At 31.8% G+C, this 19,296-nt stretch overlaps 1 protein-coding gene and 1 long non-coding RNA gene across 3 annotated transcripts; one reads left to right on the top strand and one right to left on the bottom strand.

The window, feature by feature from the left end:
- Nucleotides 1–478: 478 nt before the first annotated feature.
- On the bottom strand, nt 479–19,296 carry LOC111702219 (gamma-aminobutyric acid receptor subunit rho-2). Its single transcript, XM_023473834.1, has 19 exons — nt 19,255–19,296; nt 18,912–19,014; nt 14,891–14,959; nt 13,231–13,356; nt 12,603–12,709; nt 12,009–12,076; nt 11,605–11,642; nt 11,420–11,495; nt 10,744–10,836; nt 9,519–9,665; nt 8,501–8,567; nt 7,351–7,394; nt 5,663–5,715; nt 5,372–5,457; nt 4,793–4,858; nt 3,399–3,505; nt 2,813–2,989; nt 1,329–1,416; nt 479–624 (listed from the first exon to the last, which is right to left on the bottom strand). Exons 3-19 carry the CDS (start codon nt 14,946–14,948, stop codon nt 508–510), a joined length of 1,518 nt encoding a protein of 505 aa, XP_023329602.1. The 5' UTR covers nt 14,949–14,959; nt 18,912–19,014; nt 19,255–19,296; the 3' UTR covers nt 479–507.
- Nucleotides 15,348–18,510, top strand: LOC111702220 (uncharacterized). Of its 2 annotated transcripts, none has more exons than XR_002765377.1 (5): nt 15,348–15,578; nt 15,803–15,914; nt 17,220–17,472; nt 17,690–17,749; nt 18,201–18,510. It is a non-coding gene; the product is annotated as an uncharacterized LOC111702220 (long non-coding RNA). The 2 variants fall into 2 exon arrangements; XR_002765378.1 differs by having other exon boundaries at nt 15,351–15,578; nt 17,220–17,361; nt 18,201–18,508.

Raw genomic sequence — 19,296 nt, forward strand, 5'->3', positions numbered from 1 at the left:
GATAAAATTAAAGGGATTGTTAAACAATTTCAAAATAATCATTATTTCATGCTTTTTCCGGAGATCCAGAAAAAAAAACTTTTACCAAGAGTTTCCATCGCGAATAATACAGAAAAGAACTTGTTTAATTTATTTTAACCAATTTAAATAAGCTTAACCTAATATAGCTCAGTTTGAGCATATTTTTTTCTTTCTTTTTTAGACAAAATTGCTATTTTAAAATAATCAATTTCTTTTTGGCCAAAAGAAGGTCAAATTCATTTAAACATTAATGTTAGGGCTTTGTGACCTCGTAGATCCTCAGAATTAATATTAAAAACATTTTGTTCTTCTCAGTAGCTCTTCAATAAATGGAGCTATATGATTGAAAACAAAAAAGATTTAACTCCTAAAGTGCAATCTACTTTAGTTTGGCGTGTATTGTAAATTGATTAATATGTTATTGTTATCGCTATCCCTCAAAAATAACGAAGAAAAATAAAGAAAAAAATATATTTCTATTAAAGTTTAGAGGAGTTCAAAGTAGCTGAATATTCCAATATACCAGTATACACAGCACAGAACCAAAGCTATCAGAGGAACTCCCCAATGAACAAACCACATACATATCTTGAACTTGGTAGCCTTAACAAACAATTAATAAGAGAAAAGAAAATTAAAAACAAATCCGTTTAGATGCGGATCCGGATTGAAAAATCGGGAAGGATTTTTTACGGATCCGTATCCAGGGAACGAAATGTTGCAGAACCTAACTTCCTTTGCGCTGCTTAAAAATAAAGCTATTTGTCCCTACTCTAAAGTACGAAATAATTAAAAAAAGGCTTATTTTGCAGCAAAAGTTTTAATCAGTTGCAACAAATTGAGCAGTTATCGAACTGATAAATTTTCCTTTAAAAAATGATTAAACACAAAAATGTTTTATGTTAATGTTTGTATACAAAAATGTACTAGCTCCTAAAAATATATGTTGGAGGGGGGCCGGCTCTGGGGGATATACGTATTCACTTNATATGATATCAACGGAAATGTTGAGTAAAACATTTTCTAAATGAAACATCTTTAAATAACATATGCTCACAAAATTGGAAGTTAGAACATATCAGTAAAAGTGTTACTATATAGTAAATTTTTGCAAAAGCGTGCAAAATTTCAAAACTTCAATGGACAACGACAAAATGGAAAATATCCAATCTCACTTTTAAAAGAGTGAGATATGCAACAAAAAAAGTATAAAAATCATGCCACCATTTTTTTGACGTTTTTCCAAAAAGCTATAAAAAGTTGAAATCCAATTATCGAAAGCTTGGTTTGGCATATAAAATACTAGCCTTCATATTAGTACTCATTTTACTAAGCATATTGTAGTATTTCATCAACGCTTTATCCTGGGATCTTTCATCTGTTGACACTAATCCACTAAAAAAAACTTTTTTAAATTTTGATAATTACGAAAAGGGTTTCTTTGGAGGAAGGGATTCAGGTTTTAAAGATAAATCTTCAAAAATACCCCTAAAATCTCTTCTCAGTATTAAAAATTCTGGGTCTAAAGACCACAGCAGTTTCTAAAAAATTGATACAAGAATCAAATCAAAATAATTCATAATTCTGTAAGCAATAAGCATATCATTTATCAATCTTTATTAACGAAATTTCAAAAACAGTACGAATTCTAATTAATTTTTGACAACATTTTTTAAATTCTGAGTTGCCATAAACTAACATTTATATATGTTAGATTGTAGTCGTTCAAAACATTTTGGTTAACTTGTTTCCACGTTTTTATGACAAAAACGTAATAATTACAAAGAAAAAATTTATATCCTAAGTCACCGTGTTTCGTTCTAGCACTCATTGCAGTAGGGCTCAATTCTTCTGTTTTTGATTTTGAAGTTGACGGGGCTTGAACCGTGGATCCTTGGATTAAGGATCAAATGAGCTAACAACTGCTCTATTATACCTTGATGAATTGGTAATGAAATAAGGATCAGAGAGCTCAACCAACTCATTATAAGGTGAGGACCTTGCATAATGCTAATTAGTACACCTACTCATTACCACATGAGTGCTCAAGTTTAGCGGACAAAACCAGCATGTACATATACAGGGTTTTATTTTAATCTTGTCAATTTTGATTCTTCACAACAGGGAAATAAAGAAGAAATTATGCTTAGGATTAAATTTGTTAAGTACATATTATGGGAGGTTTTGTTTACAAAAATAATTAGATGATTATTTCAAAAGATGTTCAATGTGTCCGCACTCCGCCCTCAATCTACAAACAAGCTGCTCTTTTCCTGAAGTTTTCAGCGGCCGGACGTCGGCTCAACTTCCGACTGAGAGGCAGACTGGAAGTAATGCTCCGATCTTTTAGATCTAGACCTAGTCATAGAGAGGGTTCCCTCAAAATTACAGTAAGATCAGTGCAAAAAATGAGAGTGGAGTGCTAAAACCCCTGTCGCCTCCCCGTCGCGCCGATTTATACCCATGGTGACCGAGATAGAACTGCGTTTTGGCCAGGTTTTATGGACGCTGTGTCCTCATTTTTATAGCTTTTGAGCTGAAATTAACAGCTTACCCGTTTCATGGGCAGATCTAGGCTTTGGTGAAAAAATTTAAAAATTTTCAAAATTTACTCAGGTTTCCCATAATAAGCTTTCCATATTCTTAAACTTAAAAAATGGAAATATCACAAAAAATGAAAAAGTAATTAAAGTTTAAAAATTGACAAGATTAAAAAAACACCTGTATATACACATGTAGTTAAAATTGTAAAATTATATGTAAAACAAAAATTCAACAACAAAAATATTACCCGTTAAAATCTGCCACAAAATCTTGGGGAGACATCCAGCCATTCTTGGCGCTTCCCACCCTGGGTTTTGTTATTTTGGACACATTTACAGTTTTATCTTTTTGTTCTTCATTATTCTTCTCTCCTTTTACTTCCTCCATTCTACCATGATGATTGACCAGCCTGTCAGCATCCGACCTATACCAATCCTTCGCATTAATGGTTTCCGATTGGAATTGCGTTGTGCGGAATTGTATACATTTGTTCTGGTATTGCGCGGAATATTGCGGAATTTTGAGAAAATTACATTTGCAATTGTGCAAATTTAAAATCCACTTTCGTTGAAACCCTATTCACAATGTCACTAATGGGCCATCGTTCTGAGGCCCGTTTTTAAATATTCAATGTTTGTGGACTTTAGCTAGGCTCTCCAAGAATCTGATATAAAAATCCTACTTCAAATACCCTGCCGGACTAGTTTGCTTTTATCACATTATGCTAAATTGTTAAGCTATTAACCAAAACTATATTTCAACACGATAATTTAATTTAAAAAAACAGACAGCCAAACAGAGATTACAACTTTATGTTTATGAATAAAGATAACCTGAGATAGTCTATATAGGTGTGCATTATAACCAGAACGAAGGGAATGCATAAATTGAAGATCAACCATAAATCCACCATTTTAATATACGAGGTGGCAGGTAGACTCTATAATTATTAGGCGTGATCAATATTGGAATTGAGCCGACCACCCACCGGAGGTCGCTGCGTTTTCACTTAAAAAATATTGCAATAAAAAAATTTCAAAATCGTCCATAGAGTTGCGATTTGACGTTTTAATATCGGAGAATTCACCGAAAAGCCACAAAAAAAAATTATTTTTTAATTTCATGTTATACGTCATTTTCTGAAAAGCGTTTTAAAAAAATTGAAAATGGATTGAGAGAGCTAAAGTACTCATCAAAAACATCAACAATTAAAACCCAATACTGAGGACTTTTAACACCCCACATGGACCTAAAACAAATTTTATGAAAAAATGTCCAAAAAATGCGGGAAAATGAGAGGAAAAGTTTTTTCCCCCATTTTTTATTTTTTTTATTTTAAAACTAGATCACAAGTCAGACTTGCATGCAAAATTCAGACCCTTTGTATGGAAATGTGGACATTTCTCTATAGTTTTTATGTAACTATAAGAATAAGACTGAATAGGACTTTTGTTGGGCAATGGCCATCCAAACTTTATCCTTTTTTTAAACGTTATAGATTTTTGGTTTTCATGTGCGCTTCTAAATTGCGTATGTTTGACATTTTTGGAATTTGTATTTCCAAAAAGTTATTTTTCATAACACTACTATCTGAATTACCCGGCTTTGATCAGGTTATTCGTAGTTACTCCCGCCGTAAATCTATATATAAATTTGGCTTGTCTGTTTATTTGTTTGTTTGTTTGTTTGTTTGTGCCCATTAAACGTCAAAAGGGCTGAACCGATCGGGCCCAAATTTTTTGTGGGACATCACGTGACCAAAGGGAAGGTTTATGAATGATAAAAAAATTGTGATTTAAAGGTTTTTAATTTTGTAAAAAAAAATTATATTCTTGAAAATCCGCGAATTTTTTTTTAAAATCCGCAAAATTTTTTTCTTCTTTGTTTTTAAATGTAAACAAAAAGAACATGTACTCACAATTTAAATAGAAGATGGGCGCGAAGCGCCCTAAAAGCCTAGAAAGAAGGGCGCGAAGCGCCTTGAATTTCTAGTTTCTATATAATTTCTTAAGTCTATGAAGCCAATTTGGTTTAGCCGTTTGGCCAGCTTTAGCGAACATATAAATGAGCGATAGAGCTTTATTATAAAGATGAAAATGGTTGCGTCTGACAGAAATCCAATGAAAAATCCCTTTTGGAACATATTTTATCTCTAAGCTAAAATTTAGCAAGGTGTGATAAAAAATGTTGGATAAAAAAATTCCGAATTTTGAATGAAAAGACCTACCCCAGATATTTGTAAAAACATGGTTGCGAGTACAAGCATAACAGTGAGGTTAACAGTTACTATTGCCTAGAAATTATATAGTTAAAGAGACTCTTAACATTATTTCAATTAACCCTCCATTTAAAAAAACAAATGCCCAATTCTTAAAATGTAATAAGCAAATTTTATTTCGTTCGTTTTCTCTACACTTTTTTAGATTCCTTCTTTAACCCTAGCTTTCTTTCCTCATTCTAAGCTTGCATTCTTTGCCGTTTTCACCCCCCCCCCCCCCCCTCGCCCGAAAACTGGAACCCATAATAATAATAAAAAAAACTGGAACCCATAATAATTAAAACACAAGAGTACCATTCATTAAAAGCTTTGTCTGATAAAGTATTATTTAGATCTCTGCAAAAATGACTTGCACATTTTCATGCTACCGGAAAACATGCAGGAATTATCAGAATTAAACATTTTTAGACCTAGAAAAATGTCAATATCTTCCACATTTTTTATCAGATAAAGGTTTCAAGAGTACTCTTGTGAATCGGACTTTGCCATATTTTCATTGAGAGTCACTAAGAAACACGTTTGAATTACCTCAAAAAAGAATGGTTTAAAGTAGTTTGTCGACTGGGATATCAGCATCATTAGCAAGGTTGGAATATAAACAGTCAGAATAGTTCCTAATTTGTCAATCAATTAACATGAAATAGGTGGAGAAAGGGATGTATAGTGCTCTTCAAAAGATAAATTGTGACCTTATGAGACTCTTTTTTTTAAAAGGCACAATTATACCGTAATTTCCATTTTGCTGTTCTAACTACAATCTGTTTTCTGTTAATATCACATCATAAACGAGAAAACAAATTTGATTAAATCATTAAAAACCTAAAAGTCGTCTTCCTAGGGTTATTTGTACAACTACTGCCTCATCCTCAGGTCTGAAAATATCAAATAAATATGTAATTTAAAAAACTTAAAAAATACTTTTCATTTCCATGCACAAAAAAAGGCAGACAATATTTTCCAAATCTCAACTCTAAGAGGTTTTAATGTTGATTGTTAAATGTAGCGGAAATGTTTTTACGATATACTTGAAAAAATGCCACATTGAAGAAAGTCAATTTCAGTGTCTTCATTGACTCCCCAGGCGACGGTTCAATATTACAGAGGGTTACCAACGTGTATGAGACTGTAAAGACGACCTGAAACTATTAAAATATAACAATTTCAATGTTAGATTAAGTTTTTCTACCTTAATAGTCTTTTTATGGCCTTTTTAATGATTTGCAAAAGAAAAAAGAAACTTTTGCAGGTAATCATAAAGCAGACAATATAAATTTCTTACAGTCGTCTTTCACGTCTAATCCTTTGTGGTTAACCCGGTAGGTTAGATATAAGGAATGCACCAAATACGGAACAATGTGCCAATGCGTGTAAAAAATACATTGTAAATACAAAAGTTCCATCTAAAAAGTAGGAAAAAATAAATACAGATATTTGAAAACACAAAAATACAGATATTTGAAAACACAAAAATACAGATATTTGAAAACACAAAAATAATTTGTCGAACATTTCTCTTGTCTCGGCTATCAAGTATCTATTCTGTTTAATTTGTATCAAATATTTGTAAAAAAAATAAAAAAAAATAAAAAAAAAATCAAGCAGAAAACAATTTGGAAAATTTCAAATATCTATATAGAAAAACATAAGGAAAAATGTTAAAAAAAAAAACAATATAAAACACAGGGTGAGTAAAAAACTTAATTAAGGAAAATACCTCTAAATTCCCATAAACTCTAAATATTCAATCCTTTTATATTTGCAACCCAATGCCGTAGACCTTTTATATTTTAAATTATGAATTATGTTAGATCAAATAAGTTAAGTTTGAAATAGCAAAGGTTTAGACCATCAGGTTACAAAGGTGGCAAAAACTCAGTTCCTAACTGTATTGGACAGAATGCAAAAATATTTATTTTAGAACATCCATTATTTTTTTGTAGAGAAAATATACAATTTATTAAATCTTAAAGAGATAATAAACGTAATTTCTAGGGACCTTCAATTAAAATGGTGGCATGTTTCCATCCATTTGTATATATATATACAAATATATATATATATGAGCGAAGAGCTTTATTATAAAGATTAGGGATCCTCGATTTTAGAACCTACAATTTTTTTGGTTAGATTTGATTTAGTTTTTTAAACTTTAAATGGATTTAGATTTTTCTTGGCATATAGTAAAACAAAAGTGCTTAACATAAAATGAATGGCGACACAAAATGAAAACGCCAAGATTACAATATGCAAAAAGATAAAAAAATCTACATTCTTTGATATCTTTCAGATTTTAAAAAATTCAACAACAAAACTGAAACTACAAAAAAAGAAGATTGAATATTACTAAAAATTTTTTTTTGCTTTTTGTTTAGAGATGAATTTGCTAGTTTAAGAATTGTTGTTGTTTTTGAAAATTGACCCAAGCGGTACTTGAAAATTAACATGCTGTGTAGAAAACATTTATAAAAACTGATTTAAAAAATAGAAAAAAGATGAATGTTGTAAACCTTATTGTAATATTTGTCCGCCGTATAAAATATTGAGTCAAATCCTAAAAAGAATCGGATGAAATTTATTTTCGGCACCAGTACAAACGTTGGACCAACAAACGTCGGACGGTACAAACCTAAAACTTACAAACGTCGGACAGTACAAAAGTTAGACCAGGACAAACGTCGAACTAGTACAAACGTCGGACTGGGACAAACGTAGGACAGTACAAACTTCGGACCAGTACAAACGTCGGACTAAAGGAAAAAATGATTTGAACTTTAAGATTTTTTTATCAAAATGTTATTTCCTTTTTTCGACTGGTCTAATACAAATCTACCCAAAGGAACTAAGTTCTACCAAAAAGTTTTTGTCACTAACTCAAATATTCTCATCCCCATATCTTTGCAACCTTTGATACTTTCAAACTTAAATTGTTTGATCTTATAGATTTCATAGGTTGAAATATTAAAGGTTATACGACATCGGGTTACAGATATAGGCATTGAAACATCAAAGTTTGTGACAATTGAACTCAACTACTTTATGGTCTGTTGTTTTATAAAGTGCTACCTTCAAAGGATGAGACTTTATTCAGTTGTCTTTGATTTTCAACACAATAAGTGAGTGACTTTTAATTTATTTCTAATAGCAATTGTATTTTTTTTCATACTCAACCAAAGTCCGACGTTTTTTCTTATAAATGTATCCGTCCGACGTTTGTACTGGTCCGACGTTTGTAAGTCTTAGGTTTGTATTGTCCGACCTTTGTAGCGTCCAAAGTTTGTGGGTCCGACGTTTATACCAGTCCGACGTTTGTCCTGGTCCGAAGTTTGTACTGTCCGACGTTTGTAAGTCTTAGGTTTGTACTGTCCGACCTTTGTAGCGTCCGAAGTATGTACTGGTACAATATTTTCTTTCCTTTTTTAAAAAGTTCGATTAAAAATTTGAAAATAACAAAATATGACGAAAATGTTTCATTGTATGTTTTAAAAATATTGATTAAATAATTCTGATCACTATGCAGAATTAGTCTCAATATTCTCTCTTTTTAATCAAATAAATAGATATTTCATAATTAAAAGGTTTTTTACTGTCAAGTTGTTGTTTATACTAAAACGGTCTTCTTTTCCTATTTGTTTTTATTAGTTTCGAATAAAATATTACTTGAGGGCCCAAATATCTCAGATAGTCCATCACAACTTCAACATTTATTCTTGTATTTCCTTCTGCCCTGCAAACATTCATTTAACTGTAAACATTATATAGTACAACTGTATGACCTCGTAGCGCCTCTAGTTCTGATTTTAAGCACAAGTAGGAGAATAAATTTTTATAACACTGATAATTTGGTAATTCTTATAAAGTTTTTGGATAGAAATTTTCTCTTAGAAGGTTCAAGCCTTTTTAGATTCAATTTTGTCCCGAGCTTTAGCGAGGAACAAAATATAATCTAATTTAAGTCCAAAATTTTTTTTGCACGTTGTGCCAAAATAACAGTTTTATAGGTAAATTTATGAAACGTTTGTGTACTTGTCTTATTTCAATGGCTAGTTCCATTGATCAAATAAGCTTTAAAACAAACTTGAAGTCTAAATATAAAGATGATTTCATTTTTATTTTTATTTCAATTGAAAAAAAAATATTTTGGTAATAACTACATTTTTTGGAGAAAATCCAAAAACCAATCAAACTTGTGGAATTCTTTGCTCTAAGAGCTCAGCATTTGAAGTATATCCCAAAAAAAATTTCTCGAAATTTTCGCTTTTTATTTCGCGAAAATTTCTCATTTTTTCCCTTAACTGATAAAAGCGAAATGTCGCGAAAATTTTCGGCGAATTACCCTTTCCGCTGGTAACGAACGAAATTTTTTAGAACGAACAAAATATTTCGTACAAAATTTATGTCGTTCATAAAAAAACAAACGATGGAGGAACAAAATGGATTGTTCAGAGAAATAAAAAATTCTCGGTTTTTAAAAACGATCGGGTTTTTCCGAAAAAAACGATTTAGAAAACAAAACAAACGTTTTTTACTGAACGAACGATTTTTCTGAATGAATGATATTAATTAACGAACGATTTTACTTAATGGAAAAAAAACAACGAAATATGTTGTTCAGAAACGATGAACAAACGAAATGAAAAAAAGTCACGCGTGTCAATCTCTAATTATTCTTCCAGACCTGAACTCCATACTGCAGATCTGAGTATCAAAAGGATACATTTGCATTTGATAATTACAAATCCAATTAATATTATATCCGCTGGATAAAACGAGATAATTCCCTTGACCAGTAAACAGATCAACATTCTCCAGGCTAGACAAAGCGCTAAACATAAAAAAATTATTCAGATTTTGATCATAAGCTGTGTTTCTCTGCCTTTGGGCTTTTTAATCTTCTTAATATCGTTATATTGTGTTTACAAGTGAATCTAGTAGGTACAATTTCCATAAATTGCATAATATTCGAAAATGTGCTTGGTCCCTATCAGTATTTTTAGTTTGAAATATCTAAGCTTTACGACACATGGGTTGCACAGGCATTGGAAAATAAAAGTTTGTGACAAAGATTAAATTCCTTTAAACTATAATTTTACTTTTACGTTGTTTACAACAGAAAAAAATAAAGTACGCATTTTTAATAATAGAATTTGGGATTTGAAAAAATAAATGACGGAAAAAAAATATTTTTTTGTTGAACTTTTTAATACATTTTGAAGATTTAAACGACATTTTAGAGTAAAATGTTTCCACGACGACAACCATTTTATGTTAGCACCACTTTTTAGTACAATAAAACGACGCTTTGGGGATTAAAAACCAATTGTAATATCTTAAGAAAATATTTTATCAACGACCCCTCTATTTATGGAGATTGTACCTGCTAGAAGCAATTTTTAACACAATGTTTAACAAATTTTATTATTTGCAGTGAGAACCAGAAAACTGTTGAATAGGAAGACGACATTAAAACAGTACTGAAGTGTATTTGATGTTGTTACAAAGCAAATTGCTTTAATAGTAAGTTATTAAATCACTTAATCAGAAAAATGGGTCTGTTTAAACTGAACAATGCTATGTCTCATGTTTATTGGACTATTTAAAGCTTCATATCTTGACTCTAAAAGTTGACTTCCTATTTCAGGGTTCTCTGGTTATCACTGTATCTTTATCAATTTTGAATTTGGTTTTGCAACTTTTTTATTGGCAAATATGTATATAGATTTCGAATCGTTTTTTTACCACGTTAATAGCTAAAAAAAGACTTTTGCTATTCTATTTAATAAAAAATTATAATGCACCATATTTTAGATTATTATGCCTTTTTTAGAAAGAAAGAAGAAAACATTTTTAACACTTTTATCATTTATTTGATGCCCCGTGCCCCCCCCCTCTGCAATAAATACCTGTAAACGGGTTCCTCGTTTCGTTGAACGGTGATAAACGAACTTTCATCGATATTACTCAACATTCGAGCTTTAGTGTTTAGAAAAATTACCCTGAAGCAAACTCGAATTGTTATAGAAATACATGAACATATTGATATATATATATAAATACAGGGTGTCTCGGAAAAAGTGCGTTTAGACATTTTAGCCTACTATTTTCTTTAAACATGTTACTAGTGGATTCAATGCTCATAAATCTGTTGGTCGTCGATGAAACATTTTGCTCTAAAATGCCATTTTAACCTTCAAAATGTACTCGAAATGTGTAATAGGTCCCTTTTCCTAAGTTTTCAAAAAAAATCAAACATCTTTTATGTCATTTATTTTGAAAAATCCTCAATTTTATCATAGAAAATGCACAATTTATTTTGTTCTGTTGTATAAAACGTATAAAAATAAATAAAATTACTATCAAAATTTTTTTTTTAAATCCAGCAAATGTTCTAAGGTTAAACGGAATTTTAGAGAAAAGAAACGACCCCACCCATTGTGGAGATTGTACCTCCTGGCCGAGGACTTTTTAACGCAATACATGGATGTTTAGTAGGCTCAAAAATAAGTGCGCGTTATGGATTAAAGAATTATTAACATAAAGTCGTCTTCATTGTATTGATATAATTAGCGACCACTGTACCTAGGAAGCCAGAGTTTCTCCACCTCTGATTGAGCGAGGGTATTTAAATTAGAGTCATTCTTTAAATACTGATATGCTAAACACAACATTTATTTATTATTTCAAATTTTTGTTGTGAGCTGTAAGAAAGCAAATCGAAAACTTGAAAACTAAATAAACTTGACCGATAAATATTATTGTCTTTCCTAGACGAAAATCCTTCCAACGAAGTGTCAATTGAAACCTAAAAGTAAAGAAGTTTATCAGCTTAAAGTGATTGGTCACATGGGCAAATTATCAAAATATTCAAAGTTTCTTTGTCATGTTGTTTTTAAGATGTAAATACAAAATTAAAAAATTTTCTTTCATCACTTCACTAAAAAAATCGCTTATTTGGCAGCCCATAATGGTGGCTCAGTGTAGTTCCTTAATTCAAGGTAAAACAAGACTTAACTTTCACATACGCAATTAAATTTTAAGAAAATCATTTTCTCCGGTCATAATGTACAAGCTATAGTGACTGGCGTTGACCGTAGTTTTTTAAAATAGAAATAAAAAAATCGAGAATAGATATTCTCTTAATGTGAAGATAGTTATTGTACTACTGTACCTGGTCTCAAACGATTGTTCAACCTCATTGATGGACAGAATTGCGGATATTTCAATTCCAATGTGAACCTTCAAATGTGTATTTTTACATGATTTTTTGAATGATTTGATTTTTTACCATACTTAAATCTTAACCCTATATATATAACTATAGTTAATCTTGAATATTGCGTTAATTCTGAGTTTAAAAAAACTTTACAACATTTTAAATAAAGCATCTTCTTTGAAAAAATAGAAATTGTAGACAAAGAAAAGAAAGTTTTGATTTTTAACATTAAGATTTTTTTTATAATATTTGTGTATTATTTTTCTAATTTTTCAATCACGTTTTTAAGGGACTGAAGTTGAAATTTCAAGTAAACCTCCATTCATGTATAAAGTGGATTGATAATTATTATTTTTAACTTTAGTCTTTTTGTTGCAAATTTATGCAGCCGAGACAATGAAGAAAGTTGTCGGGATTCAACATTTTTCCAGATTAATAAAACAAGACAACGAAATATTCATCATTGAAACTCAAAGAAAAGGTTTTAAAGTTCCCATTGTGAATCGGACATGACACTTCATGAATGAAGAGTGTCTTAATATTACATACCTGAAGACGTTTATATGAATTGTCTTTATTAATCTCTATTGGAGGAAAATCTTTATTATAGTTTTCCAGCGGTAAAATCACGTCACATCCGATTTCATCCGAAAAATCTATAAAAAAAAATGTTTTAGCTGTTGAAGAAATATATTTCTATATAAAGAGGAATTTTGACTTACAAGGGTACAACTGAAGCATTTTGAAGCCGGGAGGGGGAAAGATTGAATGGGAGAGGAGCCTCCTCAAAAGAAAAACGGCGGGGAATGTGCGTACCCCCCGGACCCAGTTGCGTTTATAAAGGCATCATAATCTTTGCAACCTGATGCTCTGAAACTTAGACTTGATCTTCAGAATTTGAAATTTCAAAGGTCTTCGACGTTTAAGTCGGGTTGCAAAGATGTAGAAATAAAATGATCAGAGTTTGTTTCAAGAACTCTGTTCTTCTTCTCTGTGAGAGTATTGTTTTTAGAAAGTAAATTTATTGCTTCAGATAGAAATACATAATGAATATCGAATGTATAAAAGGTGAGAAAAATTAGTAGATCTTCTCTGGTTCCAGAATCTGCGACACTGGTTTGTGAATTTTCTAATTTTGTTGGTGGATTTCTGACTTGATAAGGAAGACGACATTTACCTTTACAGTTTGGATATTTGTCACAACGTTTCTCAATATCTACACATTTTCCATCAATAGTACATGTAAACTCATCATCAAAACAAGCTGATAGTTCAAGGGGAATCACTCTCAGCGAACAGACTTCTATAAAAAAATTTACAAAAATTTATTTGAATGATCTTCCATATATGTTAGGGACCGCTTTTTAGAAACGATGTAAAAAACGACAGATTTTCTAACATTTTTAATACTTAAAATTCAATTTAAAATACATTTTAATTTCTTAAATGTTATTAACTGGTAGGAAAAAGATAGCATTAAAAGAAACCATAAAACTGTCGAAAATATGGTTTGTTCAAAAGACAATCTTTTTTAAATTGTTTGTTTCGTTGGGTTTTATCAGTGGTGAATCAAAACGACCAACTTTGCTTTCCTAAACATCTCAAAACTACAAAACTCCAATTCAATGGTGCTATGGAAACGCCCAACACGAAAACGCACTAACACGGAAACGGACCAAAAGTGAATTTTGGTCCATAATTACTTCTTTTTTCAAGAATTATCGGAAAAGTACAGTAAAAGCTACAGGAAATGTTCCGAACGGATTTTGATCCAGAACTCCAAAAAAAGGCCAAATATTTTTTCTTAAAACCAGAAACTTACCAAAAATATGAGGAAATTGATCAAAAAAAAGAACTGAGAATGATTAACTTTTTCTGAATACCGGAAATGGAACCAAAAAATGAGGAAACGGATTGAAAGAAAAGATAAAACCGATCAACAAACTCAGAATTTAAAACTTTTTCTGAAAACTGGAAACGGAACCAAAAAATGAGGAAACGGATCAAAAATATTGAGAAATCCCTCAAAAATATTGGGAAATCTCTCAAAAATATAAGACCCGTATAAACCGGAATCCAACCTTAAAATCGGTGAAACGTATCGAAAAAAGTGGGAAATTCCTGTAAAAAAAAGATTTGAGGAATTTCCAAAAAATTTTGAGAAAACAGGAAACGCCTCAAAAATTTTGGAGAGATTTCCGCTTTTCGGGTTTCCGTGTTGGAGCGTTTCCGTGTTAAGGCGAATCCAATTCAATGCAATTCAATCCGAACACATAAAAGAAAATACTTGTTTGATTTTCTAAATCTGTTACAGGGTTAATTAATTATCTACCTTTTGCTAGGGTCCAATTTCGTCGGCCCGTAGCCATAGAGGAACCCAAGAGAACCATTTCAGTTTCACCTGAATTTTGGATTTATAATTTATCACTGACGAATCGAAACGACCAACTTTGCTTTCCTAAACATCTCAAAACTACAAAACTGCAATTCAATGGTGCTATGGAAACGCCCCAACACAAAAACGCCCTAACACGGAAACGGTCCAAAAGTGACTTTTGGTCCGTAATTCCTTTGTTTTTTTAAGAATTATCGGAAATCCGTCAAAAACTGAAAAGTGAAAGACCCGTACTAGCCGGAATCAGACCTAAAGATCGAGGAAACGGATCGAAAAAAGTAGGAAATTTCCTGAACTTTTTGAGAAAACAGGAAACGCCTCAAAAATTTTCATTTTGGAGAGGTTTCGTTTTTTTGGACCTATTTCCTTGTTGGGGCGTTTCCGTGTTGAGGCGTTTCCATAGCACCAATTCAATGCAATTCAATCCAAACACAATATATACCTTTTGCTAGGGTCCAATTTCGTCGGCCTGTAGCCATAGAGGAACCCAAGGGAACCATTTCAGTTTCACCTAAATTTTGGATTTATAAAATTTCAATTTAATGAAGTAAATGTTTAGTTCACTAACATGTACATCCCATATAGAGTGGCTGAGTCTTGGACGTAGTCCGGGACGCCCAGATGACGCGGCAAGATGCTCAATTTTCCAAGAAAATATCAAATTTCACCAAATTTTCCCCTCTCTTTCTTCAGGAACCCATCCTGCGTCAGGAGAGGTTCAGACCAGACCGCATCCAAGACCTCTTACCCCCAACCCTAGCTTGGCCTGTTTCTTCCCACGTCCCACCGAGTCCGGGACTCAGACTTAGTTTCTGACGGCGATAACCCAACAAACATTAATACACAGGTTTTGTTACGTGAGCCATATCGCGTCCCTTAGAGTCTATGGTACGCCCCTACTCAATGGGGAATTCTTGTTCGCCCCTGTGACGAGAGAGTATTCTGTAAAGATGTTTCTGGAAGGAATTGAATACGAGGAGAAACTTGTTTTATTTTATATGTTTTGATTGTACTGCGCAAGCGCAGTTTGTGTATTGGACGGATTTATAGTAAAACGTTTATGTTAGTATATAGTTGGAATCCGTAAAGTGTGCTAATATTTCGTGCTGAAAACCCTGCGAATGACTGTGGTAAATATGTTTAAATGTTATTTTCATTCTATTCAATGTTCAAGAAAAAGTTCTAAAATATTTAGTTCTTATATTCAATATGTATCCTTGAGAAATAATTTTATAAGTAATTGTATGATAAATATTGGGTTGTTCATGGTTTTTTAATGCCTGAGGGATACTTCATTTGTTTCTTGTACCCTCAATGCTTTTTCCATGAGAAATAAATGTTCTTTGTTTATTAGACTGAAGCTGCTAATCCGAAATAAAGTTCAAACCCTATCCTGTGTATTTATTCAACATGAGGAGGATTGAGCAACGGAGTGCTTACGGTTCGGTTCAAAGGAGTTCAACTCGGTACTATTTTTATACAAACTAGGGCAACACCAGTTGCGAAACAGGTTTTCAACGAGATTAGCATTATGGAGAACTGGTTGATAATTCACGTGATTAATTCACGTACCCTCCTTGTGTTATACTCGTGGTAAATCTACTTTTCACAATCTTGAAGATTCCTCCTGTGTACAGCAAGGGTAAAAAACGCAAAAATATTCTTTGAAAATTCTCGTTGTTATTTCACATGTTGTACACGTAGCAAAATAAACCAGTNAGTGAAGCCTCGGGGAAAAGGAGTTAGTTGTGAATCAACCCGTTTGATGAGAGGTTACCCTGAAGATCCACCTCAATCTGATTATTATTCATTTACATCGATCGTATAGTATTTTCTCATTTATTAGTGTTTGTATAAAATAATAATAATAAATTGTAAAACCATCTCGCTGAATATTTGATAATATGAGTTGTTGTCTCGAATTTTTAGCATATACTAGATTATGTCCCAACCCCAACTTTGCCTGTTTCTCCCCGTGTCTTACCATATCTACCTCTAAGTTGACCAGCAGCAGAGTTCTTGGCCCCTGTTTTTACAAAAAAGTCAGCATTTTGAATCATGATTTGCGGCATGAAGACGACCTCCAAACAAAAAGTCAAATATACGAAAATATATGAAAATGTTGGGCGAAAATGAAAATTGGACCTCTAACTAAAAAAATGAGCCCTTCAGAGCCTCCAACAGTTTTAGAGGTCGAAGGCTGTAACTCGTGGCGTTTTTCAGCAATTGCAAATTCAAAACATGTTTCAGATTCCTCAACTACAGCTGAATATTATTCCCAAAAAAATGTGAAAAAAGTAAAAACCGACGATTATTGAACAAAAATAGTAAAATTGCTATAGAGGACTTTAATACCTTTCTAATTATGGGAAAAAATCGTCCATCAGACGATTGGCGGCGGAGAAATCGGCCGCTGTTTTTTGTCACAATTATCAACATTTTAAATCACAATTTGCGGCATGAACTCCAATCAAGATGATGTATGAGTACAAAGTTGTAGCAAATATTTGAAAATGTTCTTTAAGCTAGTATTCCTCCTCCTCTACCTACTGATGTTCATGATCATAGGGATACATTAGACAAGTCTGATCTTGATCAATTCAACAATCATCCAACACAAATCTGCGTTCCTGAAACTATGTTAATTCCGGAATCGGATAAATCCCAAGGCAGATGAATAATTTGTTTTTCAATCCAATGTATCGTCAATCTAATGTATTTTCGTACTTTTTATTTACTTAAACAGTTCTATAATAACTCGTATATTTCAGGCATATCTGGAAATCTAACTTAGGAAACAAAGCTGCTTGAAGACATTGGTCTTTCTACCATATCCTGTGGTTTGGCCTGTTTTACAACTAGTTTCTTCATTATTACTTGTTTTACTCAGTGTTATTCTGCATCATATACAGGGTGAACTTTTATTTAGTTTTTATTGTTTATTCATTTGATACTGTGAGCCAGCCTAGCTTGAAACCTAGGAAACCACATTGTGAAATGGAAGAAAAGGTTTCCATTATAAAGGTATAATGGTAATATTTTATTTTTACCCCTTACCCACCCCCCTTTTCCCCTTTCTTTTTTTTATTATATTCATGAAAACTATACAAACCCCCTCCCTTTCCCACCACTTATTACCTTTTATTTAAATTGAATATTGTTTATTCATTCTCCCCCCCCTCCTATTTTAAGACTAACTTATTGATTTATATTTTAAATATTAAAATTTTTTATTGTTTAGTGTAGTCCGGGAAACCCTAGTTTGTTAACATCTAAACATGAAACCTGGCTAAACTTACAGGTATTCATACTTTACACTTTTATTCCTACTCTTACTTATTGTACTTTATTACTTATTACTTATTGTACTTTCTTACCCTATCTATACTTATCTCTTAACTCTTATACTTATTCTTACTCTTACTTACTGTAAACCTTACACTTCTGTACACTTCTTTTTTAGTTATCTCTTCAACCCTTACACTTTTCTTCTATTTCATATTGTATTTTTTACACTTTCGTACCCTATTTATACTTATCTTTTAACTCTTATATACTTATTCTTACCTCTATTTTATTTTAACTCTTACTCTTACTTACTGTATACCTTACACTTCTGTACACTTCTTTTTTAGTTATCTCTTTAATCCTTACACGTATTCTTACTTTTATTCTAATTTTAATTCTTACTCTTACTTATTGTAACCCCCCCCCCTTATTTTTTATTTGTTACTTATGTTCATAATATTTAGGATCAAGAAACCCGTGCTTGTACTGCAACATTCTTCTACTATCTTCTTGAACCTAATACAACATTTGCGATTTCCGTAGTGGAATCTATGGGGGGGGGGGGCATAGCTTGGATATTTAGCTCTAGCTATTAAACTTAATGCAATAATCGGTCTTAGCGTGATAATAGTTTCTAACAAACTCCAAGTACCTTCTTTGTGAGTTGATAAGCATACGTAAAACACTTGGTAAATTACGATTTTGTATAAAGTCTGAAAAATGTTTTTCTAATTCAATTTTTCTTTTAAATATGTATATTTTTCTTCTACTTTTAAATGTACTTCAATATAATCAAGTAAATTTTGTAAATTTAAAACATGAATAAGATTTACTGGAACATTTTCTAGCTTTTCTAGTACATTGTACGGAATTAAGCATTTCTTGGTTCTGTCTCCGTAGACTTGCTCTTTTGCTATGAAACTCAATTTCTAAAGTTTTTATTATTTGATTAGCTTGACATTCTTCCTGTTTTGTTAGTTTATCTATCTCCTGTTTGTTTCTACCTTCACAACTAGCAATTGAGATCTGCACTTATTACAATTCTAGAAAAAAGGTTTAAAAACAATGCCAAATTATATTGGCGCTTTAAGGTGGCCATGATGGTGACATACATATATAAATACGTACATATATTTATATACTATATCCTTACGTACATATATTTATATACTAACCAATTATGTTAGAAGTATTTTTGATGCTGACAATTTCCCATTTCTTCCGCCCTTTCTTCTCTTTCAAATTTTCATTTAATCTGATAAGGCTGTATTTGTGACCCTAAAACAGATTTTTTTTTAACAAAACGTTGCTTACTCTATTTTCGTTTATTAAAAGGTTATTTGCCTAGTTGTTTGGCTTTAATAAAAAAATGCGTATGATTAGGCCAAAAAATCAACAAAATTGTCTATGCTACGAAAATTATGTCGGTTCTTTTTTTAATATATTTTCCGCCCATTAAGCGTACCGTGTAGTATTGTACAGAGTTGATATTGTCCCAAGCTAATGTATAAAACGTACCTTGTAGTATGGTATAGAGTTGATATTGTCCCAAGCTAATGT

Source organism: Eurytemora carolleeae, unplaced genomic scaffold (assembly GCF_000591075.1).
Source record: "Eurytemora carolleeae unplaced genomic scaffold, Eaff_2.0 scaffold141, whole genome shotgun sequence".
Taxonomy (NCBI): domain Eukaryota; kingdom Metazoa; phylum Arthropoda; class Copepoda; order Calanoida; family Temoridae; genus Eurytemora; species Eurytemora carolleeae.

Bases quoted from the DNA above. Each gene is read 5' to 3' on its own strand.
- LOC111702219 (XM_023473834.1), bottom strand. From the start codon at position 14,948: ATGGTTCCCTTGGGTTCCTCTATGGCTACAGGCCGACGAAATTGGACC. The intron at 11,643-12,008 runs GTACAGTAGTAC...CTTTACTTTTAG, and splicing joins GAACAATCGTTTGAGACCAG to GTTTCAATTGACACTTCGTT. The intron at 1,417-2,812 runs GTAATATTTTTG...AGTTTTTTTTAG, and splicing joins TTTGTGGCAGATTTTAACGG to TGGATTAGTGTCAACAGATG.